The 12758-nt window shown below is 51.6% G+C and overlaps 5 protein-coding genes across 5 annotated transcripts; 3 read left to right on the forward strand and 2 right to left on the reverse strand.

The window, feature by feature from the left end:
- Positions 1 to 296: 296 nt before the first annotated feature.
- Positions 297 to 1209, forward strand: GCG54_00015555 (Glucose 1-dehydrogenase B; the record flags this gene model as incomplete). The annotated part of the gene is made up of 2 exons (XM_045415337.1): positions 297 to 925; positions 946 to 1209. The coding sequence occupies exons 1-2, from the start codon at positions 308 to 310 to the stop codon at positions 1207 to 1209; spliced, it is 882 nt and encodes a 293-aa protein (XP_045259335.1). The 5' UTR covers positions 297 to 307.
- A 105-nt stretch (positions 1210 to 1314) lies between these two features.
- GCG54_00015556 (putative alcohol dehydrogenase D) lies at positions 1315 to 2677 on the reverse strand (the record flags this gene model as incomplete). The annotated part of the gene is made up of 6 exons (XM_045415338.1): positions 1315 to 1577; positions 1649 to 2177; positions 2236 to 2291; positions 2367 to 2459; positions 2491 to 2568; positions 2641 to 2677. The coding sequence occupies 6 exons, from the start codon at positions 2675 to 2677 to the stop codon at positions 1315 to 1317; spliced, it is 1056 nt and encodes a 351-aa protein (XP_045259336.1).
- Positions 2678 to 4275: 1598 nt separating this feature from the next.
- On the reverse strand, positions 4276 to 5880 carry GCG54_00015557 (Amino-acid permease 2; the record flags this gene model as incomplete). Its single annotated transcript, XM_045415339.1, has 1 exon — positions 4276 to 5880. One exon carries the CDS (start codon positions 5878 to 5880, stop codon positions 4276 to 4278), a length of 1605 nt encoding a protein of 534 aa, XP_045259337.1.
- Positions 5881 to 6542: 662 nt separating this feature from the next.
- Positions 6543 to 8710, forward strand: GCG54_00015558 (Peroxisomal primary amine oxidase; the record flags this gene model as incomplete). The annotated part of the gene is made up of 2 exons (XM_045415340.1): positions 6543 to 6645; positions 6732 to 8710. 2 exons carry the CDS (start codon positions 6543 to 6545, stop codon positions 8708 to 8710), a joined length of 2082 nt encoding a protein of 693 aa, XP_045259338.1.
- Positions 8711 to 10191: 1481 nt separating this feature from the next.
- GCG54_00015559 (uncharacterized protein) lies at positions 10192 to 12246 on the forward strand (the record flags this gene model as incomplete). Its single annotated transcript, XM_045415341.1, has 1 exon — positions 10192 to 12246. One exon carries the CDS (start codon positions 10192 to 10194, stop codon positions 12244 to 12246), a length of 2055 nt encoding a protein of 684 aa, XP_045259339.1.
- Positions 12247 to 12758: the final 512 nt, after the last annotated feature.

Here is a 12758-nt window from a genome sequence, read left to right on the forward strand (position 1 = left end):
TAGATCGACTGGCTTCGTCATTAGTCGCGGGAAGCAGCTTCCGAAAGAGCTTACATCAGCCATTGAGGCATCTGTGCCTCTACAAACCTCGGCTTTGCTTTGCGGAACCGAGCATGCCGTGGGCTCCAGGCTTTCCAAAATCGGTAACCCGGAATGCCGATGAAAGTATCGCAATGTCACAAATCCGATATGTTACATGAAGTCGATGGTATCAAGAACTGACTTCAGCCGACGATTCTGACTGTGATTAGCAACAATCGCAACCCTCTTCCCCTGTTACATTAGCTTCCCTGCAGAGATTGAGACCATGTCGGAAATTTCAGTCAACCCTCCCTCACGTTCGTTCAATGGGAAGGTCGCTATAGTCACAGGTGCAGGTTGCGCGGGAGATGGGATCGGGAACGGTCGCGCAATATCCATCTTACTCGCTGACGACGGTTGCAATGTCATTTGTGTGGATCGGGACCTCTCTTGGGCAACCAAGACCTGCGAGATTGCGAACTTAAAGCCCGGCAGAGGGAAGACAATACCAATACAGGGAGACGTCACATCGTCAACAGACTGCCAAAATGTTGTTCAGCAAGCAATATTCGAGTTTGGTCGACTTGACATTCTCATCAATAATGTGGGTGTTGCCGGTGCACCAGGTACTGCGGTCGAAGTTGATATGGAACAATGGACCAAAAGTCTCGACGTCAATGTCTCTAGTATGGTTTTGATGGCCAAATACGCGATTCCTGCCATGCAGAAAAATGAGGGTGAAATCAAGGGGGCAATCGTCAATATGGGCAGTGTCGCGGGATTGAAGGGAGGGACGCCGCACTTGCTCTACCCGACGAGCAAGGGCGCTATCGTCAATATGACACGAGCAATGGCGGCGCATCATGCTGGAGATGGTATTCGTGTCAACTGCGTTTGCCCTGGCGTATGTTCACACACTCCAAGATTCACAACATCTTTGCTAATATTGGTCAGATGTTATATACCCCCATGATGTATGCTGGCGGAATGAGTGAAGAGGCAAGAGCCGCAAGGAAACAGAGAAGCCTTTTAGGCACAGAAGGTAACGGATGGGATGCTGCATGTGCGGTTGTCTTTCTCGCAAGCAATCATGCACGTTGGATGACTGGTGTTATTCTTCCAGTCGATGCTGGAACTACCGCAGCTGTTGGCATTGGAATGGTAAAAGCTGCCAGCGTTAATGGTTGAGATTTCCTTATGATTTTGCAGAAATGTCAATTTGGAATGATATGATGTTTTCGAAGCTATTCAAACCAGACTTTGCTAGGTACGCCGTGACTGTCTCCCATTGATTCAGTCGTGCAAAAGTGCAATGCGTGCCTTGACTTCGCCTTTCTCCAAACGGCCCAAAACGCGAGGAAAGTCTTTCAGCCTCGCTGTTTCCACACGTGGCTTAATCTTATTGTTAGCAATCAGCTGCAGTACCTCCTCAAGGTCGCTAATCTGCCCTCCATATGAGAATATATAAGTGAGGCGCTTCCTTGTGCCAATCTTCATGTGCACGGTGTTCTCAGCATCAAGACTGCCAATGCATAGCAATCGCCCCCCGCGACGAACTTCAGGCTTGCTTTAGCGGAGCTCCCATGTGTAAAAATTAGAGAAATAATGTAGGGGAAATTTGACTCACCAATCTGCTGTGCGTCCTCGAACGTTTGGTGAGTACCCACAAAATCCAGGACGGCGTCAATCTTACCAGTCAAGCCCTTGTCTGTGACGAACTTTTGCACAGGCTCTCCAACTGGAACTAAATCTGACTTTGGAACGCCAATTGCAGCTGCTTCCTCGAGAATCTCCGGCCTGATATCGGACACAACGACTCGTGTCCCAATATCTAGGAGGAGTTGAAGAGCATTGAAACCAAGTCCTCCCAGTCCAAATAAGAAAACTGTCTCGGTCTGCTTGACCTCACCACGCCTGTAGATGGCATGATATGCTGTTGCCACGGCATCTGTGGCTATCGCTGCCACCTCAGGAGATACACCTTTGGGCACATGGGCTAAGCCACGGACGTCGATTGCGGCGTAAGGGGCATAGAAGCCATCTTGTCCAATCCCAGAGTGATGACCGACGTCGCAGAGCTGCTGCATGTTGCGAGAGCACTCTGCACAATGGCTTGAGCCACAGCCAGGAACTGCATTCAAAGCAACAACATCGCCCTGTGAAGTTATATTCCAATTAGCAGACGAGCTAAAGAAAACCAGCAGTGAGACTAACGATTTTGAACCGAGTGTCTTTAACTTGATCACCTATCTCTACGATTTGCCCGCAGCCTTCATGACCCTAGAATGAAGTAAGTCATAGGTGATGAATTGGGAAGGGGGTAATTTTCCAATACTAAAGTGAACTTCGGTTGAAACCAGTGAGGTTGTTTGTCAACTGCAAGAAGCGATTGGTCACTCCGACAGACTGTGATTTAGCGCTCCAGTCAACGGGTGGTACTTAAAATGAGAGCAATAGAAAAGGTCTCACCGCCTGAAGCCAACATCTTGCACAAAACACCATTTGCAGGTGCTTGAGGCACAGGAATTTCTTCCCAAACCTGATCCACTGTTATCCCTCAGTTTGACACCGTATAGTAGGCGGGTTTAGTTACTGGCTGTGGCTTTCCTCTATGCTTACGCCAAGCCATCATTGTGGGAGGAATCAAACTTGTCATTGTTGCTAGATGTATATTGTCAGCTGCAATTGCGAGGTCACTCTCATCTTTAGGGGTAGTCGCAACGGGAAGGCTATATTTTCCTGAGGACGTTGAGATTTACGCCGGCATACCGATTCAGGCATTGCCGAGGTTTACCGGGCGTCGGCTTAACCGGGAACATTGCGGCATGCCTAATCAAACGGAGGAGAAGAACTGACTTTCCACAGACGTCTCAATTGCGACTAAACAAGATAGTTAGCCAAACTGACATCGCTCGTCGAACACTGAGTTAGAGAAAAGTAAGTTGAAAGAACAAGCGAGAGGCATCCACACAAGTCAGTTCCATCTCAAAACGAAAACTATCAGTGGCGTGGGCCTGAAAGCTGCAAAGTTGTGTGCTCGTTGCTGAGTGGGCAGCGCGGGTTGATTAGCGAGCTGAAGATGCTCAGATTCCCTGTTTAGGAACGCTAATGAATACGGAATAGTCCGTCGTTCTTTATCTTAGATGCCATTCTCGGCAACAAAGTGGCATCGATTGTCGATTGTACCAAAATTGCGAATAAAATCCTGCGTCGAATGCCAATTTGGTAGTAGACAGCGAGTGAAGCAGACTTGGCTGGCAATGGTCTAAATCAAGCGAGGCCCAAATGATCTCCTGGTCTCGGCGCCTGTGAAAGCTGCACGCGTTCAAGAAGATCTTGTTCCACGCAAGTCGCAGGAAGTTTCCCTCGCCATTTAGTCCTCAACAACTCAGGATACTAGTATAGGGGACAGTACGTAATCTGAACTTGGAATTGGTCAATATGCAGCGGGTTTCGTGAGGTCTAAACAATGAAGCATAGTGAATAGCATGAAACAAGATTTTTTGACTGCTAACTAACAAGACGTATGCGTGCTAGGGAACTCAGATAGGAACCTCGCCGACGGCCGCCGCCGGCATCGCAACACAGACGCGCGCAGTATCAAACCCAAGTTTCGCCTCACAGGCTGTGGCAGTGTAGTCCAATACGTGTCTAAGTAGGTGCGATGTGGCTGATATCTCAGTGCAACAAGACATCCCCTCGTCCTCTTGACTCGAGCGGAGGATTGAATCGGCCATGACCGAGTTTATCGGGTGCATTAACAGGGACGTCAGGTCATCAGTGTACTGGAGTCGCATTAGAAGCGGACAGTCCGGAGACGAGATGGAGATCTCACGGGCCGCAGAACACTCCCTTCCTCCATTCCTGAAACAGCTAGCTCGATGGCCAAGCTCTCTGGGGGTGTCTTACCAGCGCTAATCCTAGCACGGCTAGATATTTGGCCAAGACGCTTACCGACTTTGCCAGTGGCTTGGCATCTGGGGAGCCATGAGCCCCTTTCCGCAGATCGGATGGCGACGCAGCAAGCTTCAAGGAACCCCCCAGAAAGAGCCGCCGTTATCACCCCGATACATGCAAATTCTCATCCCAGAGAGCTGTCTGGAGCCGGTGATCTTCTTATCTTGACCCATTACATGAGATAGCGTGACGGCGGCGGAGGTGTTTTACGAACGAGAAAAGAATTGCGGTCGCTAATTTGTTGGGTATACATCTATAACACTGACGCTCGAAATGAGGGCTAATGGAGGACAAAACTCATTTCCCCTTTAGATTGACATTACCTCCTTCTTGCGCTACCTCAGCGGGCGCTCCGTAGATGACTTGGCCTGATATTTCGTCCGCCTGCAGATATGTCTGGCGGCCCCGGATGAACCAGAAGCTCAGACTAAAGACAACAATAATTCCAAAGACGACGATTGCGTAATTCATATCTGCTGGCGCAGGCTTCGGTTCAGATGGGAAGAAGAAAAAAACAGTAGTGACAGCGCAATAGACAAGGGAGACCCCGTTAACGACAGGCCCAAGTCTCCCTAGGCTGAATGGCCCGCGTTGTAACTTGTCGCGCCCCACGATAAGAAGGGTCAAGATAGGCATGGCGTAAGAGACTGTTAAGGCAATGGTACTGACGCCAACAATGGCCTCTAGAACAGTGTTGGAAAAGGTGTACAGGACGCCGACCAAGCCGATAACCGCACCCTGCATCCACAGAGCCCGGACGGGAGCTTTCCAGTATTCGTCAACATGGGCGAAGTAAACACCGAACGGTAAACCACCGTCGCGAGCGAAACCCCATGTCAGTCGTGACGCTGTGGTGACGACCGTCACTCCTTGGCCGAGACCGTTGACGATGAAGAGGGCGAGAAGAACTGCCGACCCCTCGAGACCAACAGTGCTCTTGACGAGATCCATGAACGGAAGGCCGGTAGACGGGTCAAGTATCTGGTCCAGGTCTTGAATACAGAAAAGACAGATCATCATGAAGATAAATCCCGTAGCCGCACCGCAAAGAATTGAAAGCCAAATGACCTTTGGGACATTCTTTCTTGGAGCCGGAATCTCTTCGACAAGGTGAATTGCCGCATCGAAGGCAGTCAGGCCGTAAGCTGCCTGAACAAGCCCCATGAACCAGGTGATGCTATCCGCCCAACCAGTCTGGTTGATCCATGCCCCGAAGACGAAGGATGTTGATTGGAACTCGAGGCCGTTTCTTACGCCAACGGATATGAGAAGGGCCAACCCAAAGATGAAGAACAAGGCGACGAACGTGATACCGATGAAATTGTTGAACATGGGCAGAACCTTGTCTTTGCGGCAGGCCACGACATTCAATGCTGTAAGCAGAGCTGTTATGCTTAGGTATACTAAGAATTGCACCCAGCCTTTCGACGCCGGGGGCCAACTCGGGTCGAAGAGCAGGTTCATACCCAAGATGAACTCAGTCATGAACGCGATCGTGGATGCCGATAACGTCCACCAGCCAAAGGTGTTGATCCATGCGCAGAGGTAGGAGAAAAAGCGTCCAGCAGCGGTGGGCCAAAGTTGTGAGACCCAGTAAGCCTGGCCTAGAGCTGTCGGCATACTGCTGCAGAGCTCTCCAAGGGAAAGGCCTATGCAGATGTTGCAAGCAGCAACTAGGCACAACTCCCAAAGGATCGCGATAGGGCCGCCGTTCATCAGGCCGCTTGCCAAACTTTGCGCGAATACCGACCATGTTCCCAAAACCACGAAGGCAAGCGAAAGCATGCTCCAAGTGTCGAACTTGCGGCTCATGGCCTGGGAATGTCCCATATCAGCCAAGTCGTATGCGTCCTTATCTTGAGTTGGTGCATGTTTGAGTGTTGAGCCGAATTCGGGATCCATTGTGTGATAGCTGATATAGGTGGACTGGTGCTGTTGACCCAGCGGGAGGAGAAGGGGATTGGTCTCGTTTTGTGGTTTCCGTGTGTGCATTCTCGGTCGATAGCTTGTAGATGGTGAGTCTGCTGTTGTTGGCGCCACGGCAGCTGGACTCTTATATTATTCTGTCTACCCCTTACTCCAGACTTCACACCTCATATCTTATCCACCATGGACAATGTGACCCGGAAAATGTGACTATACATGATACATAATAGAAATCACAGCCCTGGAAGAGATACGAAGCTTTCGGATAAGTTCATATGTAGCAAAGCGGACTTGATCGTGAATGCGACGGGGACTTGCATTTCAGTCGGAACAGGCCGGTCCTGGTCGATCGACTCAGCAAAGGGATGTTGGACCAACCATCCTTGTCTTCCCCGCGCCAGAGGTGTTGGGTCTTGATCAGACTGCGAAACGACTGAAGAAGCTCGCCGATGAGATCCGAAGGAAGGCTTTCATGAGACAGTCGTTTACGTAAATGAGAGTCATGGATCGAGTGTGTCAAGTATATAAATGGCCACAAAGCTTCACTGCACTCCTTCTCATCCATACGTAGTCTATGCACCAACAAGCTCACAGGAAGCTGGTAGTCTGTCATTTTTTCTGCCGTCAAAGCATCAACCATGATTGAAGACAGCTCGTCCCTCCCCGGGTACACGATCTTTCAGGAGGAGGCCACAGATGCGATCCCTGATCTGTCGGCGAAACCTCCCGGGCATCCTCTTGGTAGGTTGTACAACCCTGGGAGGTCCCTTGTCGTCGTATCGATTCGGGTTATTTTGGGGAACTTTAAGCTAATGCACGTCGCTCAGATCCGCTGTCAGTAGATGAAATCCGGGTCGCGGCGAAGCTCATCCGAACTCATGCCAAGTTAAACGCGCTGAAGTTCAATTGCCTCACCTTAAGAGAACCGGAGAAGGGTTGCTATTCTGCATTCCGTGCAGGCAAGGGCCCTCGGCCCCCACGCCGTGCTTTCGCCATTGTGCTAAAGAAAGGTACTAGCCAGTGTGCAGAGGTCATCGCGAACCTCACGGCGTTGGAGGTTGAGTCCTGGAAGGCTGTGGCTGAAGTAGCTCCTACTTTGACGCTAGAGGACCTTGACGTCACGGAGAGAATTGCCCGAAAAGACTCCAGAATCGTTCAATTATGTCGCGAGGTTGGCATAACGGACATGTCCAAGGTGTACTTTGATGCTTGGGCCATTGGCTTTGACCACCGCTGGGGGTTTGAACGTCGCCTTCAACAGGGGCTACCGTATTACCGCAACTCGCAATTGGACAATCAGTATGCGCACCCTCTCGACTTCTCCGTGGTTGTGGACACTGAGACTGAGGAGATCTTGGCCATCGATGTCCGGCACGTCAACGGTGAGCGAACCAAGGTTCCGCTCGAGGAGCACAACTACCTGCCTGAGTTCGTCCAGAATGCGTATGATGGTTCTAAGTTGAAACCCCTCGACATAATACAGCCTCAGGGTGTCTCCTTCGACATGCAGGGGAATGAGTTGTCTTGGGCAGGTTACAAGATGCACGTCGGCTTTAATTACCGCGAGGGCATCGTCATCTCGGATGTAAGAATGCACGATCAATATGAGCAACGCGATCGTGCTCTGTTCAACCGCATCAGCGTCGTTGAAATGGTTGTTCCATATGGAAACCCAGATCCTCCTCACCACAAGAAACACGCTTTCGATGTTGGAGAATACGGCAGTGGTCTCATGACAAATTCACTTAAGCTTGGATGCGACTGCAAGGGTACCATCCACTACCTGGATGCTATCATGACTACAGCTCGAGGCGAGCCGGCCATGGTCAAGAATGCTATCTGCATCCACGAGGAGGATAATGGCCTCCTGTATAAGCACACAGATTTCCGCGACGGCAAAGTTATCTCGGCCCGTGATCGAAAACTCATTATCTCGCAGATCATCACGGCGGCTAATTACGAATACGCCTTTTTTCATATCTTCACACTGGATGGGACGTACAAGTTAGAGATGAAGTTGACGGGTATGCTCAACACATACTGCATGCATCCGACGGAGACGGCAGCGCCATTTGGAACCGAAGTTGCCCCTCGACTCAATGCCCATAACCACCAGCACATCTTCTCATTGAGGGTTGACCCTGAACTCGACGGACCAAGCAACTCAGTTCTCCAAAGCGATTCGTTGCCTTTGGAGGCACCGGTAGGATCCCCAGAGAACCTCTATGGCAACGGGTTCTACTGCAAGAACACTCCTCTGCGGACGGCCAAGGAGGGGGCAGCGGTATACTGCCACGAGACGAGCCGGGCATGGAGCATCATCAACCCGAACAGGATCAATCCTTCAGCCAAAAAGCCAGTAGGGTACAAGATAATCAACAACAACTGCCCGACGCTCCTTGCCAAGCCAGGTAGTATGGTCTTCAAGCGAGCCGCTTTTGCGCGTAAGAGCTTGTGGGTTGTGCCCTACAGGGATTACGAGATCTTCCCCGCGGGAGACTACGTTTGCCAGTCACGGGGAGAGGAGAACCACCCGCACAACACAACGATTGCGGATTGGGTTGCACGCGATGAGCCGATTGAGAATAGGGACATTGTTTGCTACATCCAATTTGGTCTGACACACTTCCCGCGGACGGAGGACTTCCCGATCATGCCAGCGGAGCCGGTGAGCGTGACGCTGCGCGCATCAAACTTTTTCCAGAAGAACCCTGCGATGTGGGTCCCACCATCGTCAGTCAACGTTGACCGCTCTTCCAAAGACGCCTTTTGCCCAGCCGAGGGAAAGCCCTGCGCAAAGTTGTAGAGGGGCCAGATGCAGAGTGGTTGGAGGGAGCAGGAGGGGGAGGGGGAGGGGGAGGNGCAGAGTGGTTGGAGGGAGCAGGAGGGGGAGGGGGAGGGGGAGGGGGGAGGGGCAAAAGTTTGTTTGAGGGATTGAGGAGGCAAGGCGGCGGTGGACGGAGTTGAAAATGTGATTTTACTTGCGAGTGTTCGCGACACATTTTCCACAGCGAATGGCAAGACCGACCCAATGTCGCCGTCATCGTTAAGCCGCGAGCTCTAATCGTCAAGCGGTGACAGGAACTCATTGGCTCGGTCTGTCGGTGAGGCGACCGGGCCCTTTTTTTTTTTTTTCCCCCCCTCAATTCTTTTTTTTTTATGCAATCTTCCTCTCTTAAACTGTCAGTCAACATTGAAACGGGGCGACCGGGCGGGAGGAGAGAATGACGAAGTAGGGTAACCGTGACAACTCATCGTTCATGCAAGATTGGTACTTTTTCCGCCTTAAAGCCAAGGCAGCTGGAATGTGAGCCTGAGGTTGAAAGCTGAGCCAGGTTCCCCTCGATGACTCTTCTTCGCCATTATCAGGTTCCCCCCGTGTTCTTCGCTGCGCTTATCGCCCGTGGTCACATGCTCCTGACGAACAAATGCAGCAGCACCTGCGTGCCATACCTCCCTCACTCAAAGTTAATACTGATTCTTCTGTTTCCTAGAAGAGGCGACACGATAAGTACATCCAGCGGAATCCAGCAGATGACAGAAATGACGACGAGGGGACCGGGGACAAGAAAAAATCGGCGTGCAGCGGCACATAAAAACAAACCATTGAGAGCCCTCCACGTCTCTCGCACCTGCCAAATTTCCATAATGTGCCTGGGAGCCCGATTATCACCCTCAGGCCAACAAAGCATCAAGTACCCTTTTGCTGTGATTTGGCTGTAGATACGACTTTGCTGCCAAACGTCCGCTTTCCTTATTGGCGAGCAGGGCCTTGGGCAACGTTGGAGCTAGTGGAGCTATTGGCCGCGATTGGTGGAGCTGATACAGGGGTCCACCGGTCTGTCCACTCGGGCCAAAAAAAAAAAAAAACCAGACCCTCATTTAATCACTGAGCGAACACCATGCTCACTGGCCCGGCGGTTGCGTTGGGCGGGAGCACGACGCACCACGCAAGAATTATGTGTGTTCTGCACTTGCCCCACGATGAGAAGCAGAAAGAATCGAATGAAGGAGGAAAGAAAAGACAGACCCCGGTCGTTAGAAAAGTGAGGTGCAGTGGGGTAGCAGTGTAGGTGCACGGCTGACCGCCTTTCCTGAGGTGTTCGTCCTATTGCTTGTCGTCCTCCTCCATTCTGCTGGCCCTCCTCTGGTCCATGGGTCTTGCCTGCATACCGCCACCTTCCAATTCTTCAATTTCCCTCTCGCGCCGCATTGCACCCTGAAGAAAGTTCGTGTTGTTTGCATTCCGAATCTCAGGTCACCAGAACACCTAGTCGCGACTCCATCATGGGCAACGTTTTCTCCTCCCCGCAGACCGACGGTGACCGAGCCGACCTTGAGCAGAAAATTGCCGACCAGAAACAGACCATCACCGCCCTCGAGGAGGACCTCCAGAAGAAGGAGAAGGAGCACACCCTCGTCTCCAAGGAGGCTGAGGATCTCCAGAAGAAGGTCCAGGAGTTGAGCAACAACCTCACCGACGCCCAGAAGGAGAGCAACGCCAAGATCGCTCACCTCCAGTCTGAGCTTGCTGCAACTAACGACAAGGCAGCCGCTCAGTCTCTGGCTGGCGATGAAGCCACCGCCGCCAGCGCCCAGGAGCTCAACGATGTCAAGAACCAGCTCGCCGCCCTCGAACACCAGCTGCAGAAGGCTCAAGAGGACAAGAAGACTCTCGAAGATGAGCTTGCCACTGTGAAGCAGGAGCTCGCCGAGGCCAAGAAGCAGCAGGAGTCTCTCGAGCTCTCCCTTCGCGAGGAGCTCGCCAAGCTCAAGGCCGACGCCGACGCCGCCGCCAAGTCTCTCTCCGAGAAAACAGAAGCCATGTCTGCCGTTGAGGCCAAGCTCAAGTCCCTCGACAGCGACCACACCAAGCTCAAAACCGATACTGCTGCCGAGATCTCCGCCGCCGCCGACAAGTATACTGCGCTGCAGGAAACCCTCGACAAGCTCAAGGCCAGCACCGACTCCGACTTGGCCGCTGCTAAGAAGGATCTCAGCGATGCACAAGACAAGTTTGCTGCCCTCCAGGCCGCCCACGAGACCCTGAAGACAGCCTCCGATGGCGACGCCGCCGCCGCCCAGAAGGACCTTGCCGACACCCAAGAGAAGCTCTCCACGCTCCAAGAGACCCTGGATAAGCTCAAGGCAGAGGCCGCTGCCGAGCTGGACGTTGCCAAGAAGGCTCTTTCCGACATCGAAGCGAAGTTTGCAGAGCTCCAGAGTGCCCACGATAAGCTCAAGACCGGCTCGGAGGACGAAGCCGCCGCCGCTGCCAAGGAGCTTGTTGAGACCCAGGAGAAGCTTGCCTCCCTTCAGCAGAATGTTGACGAGCTCAAGGCCGCTGCAGACGCGGCATCCAGCGCCACCAAGCAGGAGCTCGCTGATGCCCACGGAAAGATCGCTGATCTTCAGCAGAGCCACGACACACTCAAGGCTGAGTCTGAGGCTGAGCTTGCGGCGGCCAAGCAAGACCTTGCTGCGGCCGAGGAAAAGTACGCCAAAATCGAGAAGGACCAGGAGATCGCGAACGCCGATACCGAGGCAGCTAAGAAGTCCGCACTCCAGTGGGAGGAGAAGTACAATGCCTTGCAGCAGGCTCAGGCTACATCAACTACCGAGCTTGAGGAGACGAAGAAGGCTGCAGCAGAGTGGGAGGAAAAGTTCAACGTCGCCCAACGAGCCCAAGACAAGGCTACCGCCGACGCGAACACAGAGCTCGAGGCTGTGAAGAAAACTGCTGCCGATTTGGAGGCGAACAAGAAAGTTATCCAAGACGCTCTTGAGAAGGCGCAGTCTGATGCTGCCGCAACACTCGCCACCGTGCAACAACAGCTGATGGAAGCTGAGGAGAAGGCCACCACGTTGCAAAACACCAGCGAGAAGGCCCAATCTGATGCGGAGGCCGCCAAGAAGGCTGCTGCCGAGATCGAGGAGAACTACACTGCCCTTCAGCAAGCCCATGAGAAGGCACAGAACGACGCGACTGAGGAGTCCGCTCGCCTGAGCAAAGAGCTGTCAGAGCTCCAGACCAAATACACCACCCTTGAGAAGTCTGCAGACGCTGCTAAGACCGCATCTGCTACCGAGCTGGAGACTGCCAAGAAGGACGCGTCTGAATGGGAGGAGAAGACCAAGGAAGCTACCGCTGCTCGTGATGCTATGGCCGAGGACGTCGAGACTGCCAAGGGCGACGCCGCTGCAGCACAAGAACGTGTCAAGGCCCTCGAGGCTGAGCTTGAGAAGCTTCGCGATGGTGCTAAGCCCGAGAAGGTCAATGGCAAGAAGAAGAAGGCGAATGGCGTCGACAAGACGCCTAAGGAGGAGGCTGTTGCGGCGTAAGATTAACGGGCGCGTTTCAAGATACCACATTGTATAAAGGGGATAGAGATGCTTAAGAGTTCAGCTATGACCCTTAAGAGATATGATGAGACTGGTCTGGCGTTATAAATAATATGATGATCCCTTGATGATAAACTATAAACTAAATGAGAGAGAGGAGCTATATATAAGAGTTAGCTTAAATTGCCTATATAGCTTAGCTATTCTATTTATATAGGGTATTTAGCTTTAAGCTAGGGGCTGAGCGCCTGCTAGTATACTAGTTAGGCAATCTAATAAGCTACTTATTATAGTAGATTACTCACTAGATTAAAGCCTTTATTATAAGCTTAATTAAAGCTTTATATAATATATATAATTAAAGTTATTATTATATACTTAATTAAAGCTTTTATAATAGATTAAATAAACTTTTTCTTATTATATAAGAATTAAAGTATTATATATATTATAATAAGTTAGAACTAAATAGATATAGAGAAGGTTAAGTTAATAATATACTTTTATTTTAA

Source organism: Colletotrichum gloeosporioides (genome assembly GCF_011800055.1).
Source record: "Colletotrichum gloeosporioides strain Lc1 chromosome Unknown consensus_79, whole genome shotgun sequence".
In the NCBI taxonomy this organism is placed as follows: Eukaryota; Fungi; Ascomycota; class Sordariomycetes; order Glomerellales; family Glomerellaceae; genus Colletotrichum; species Colletotrichum gloeosporioides.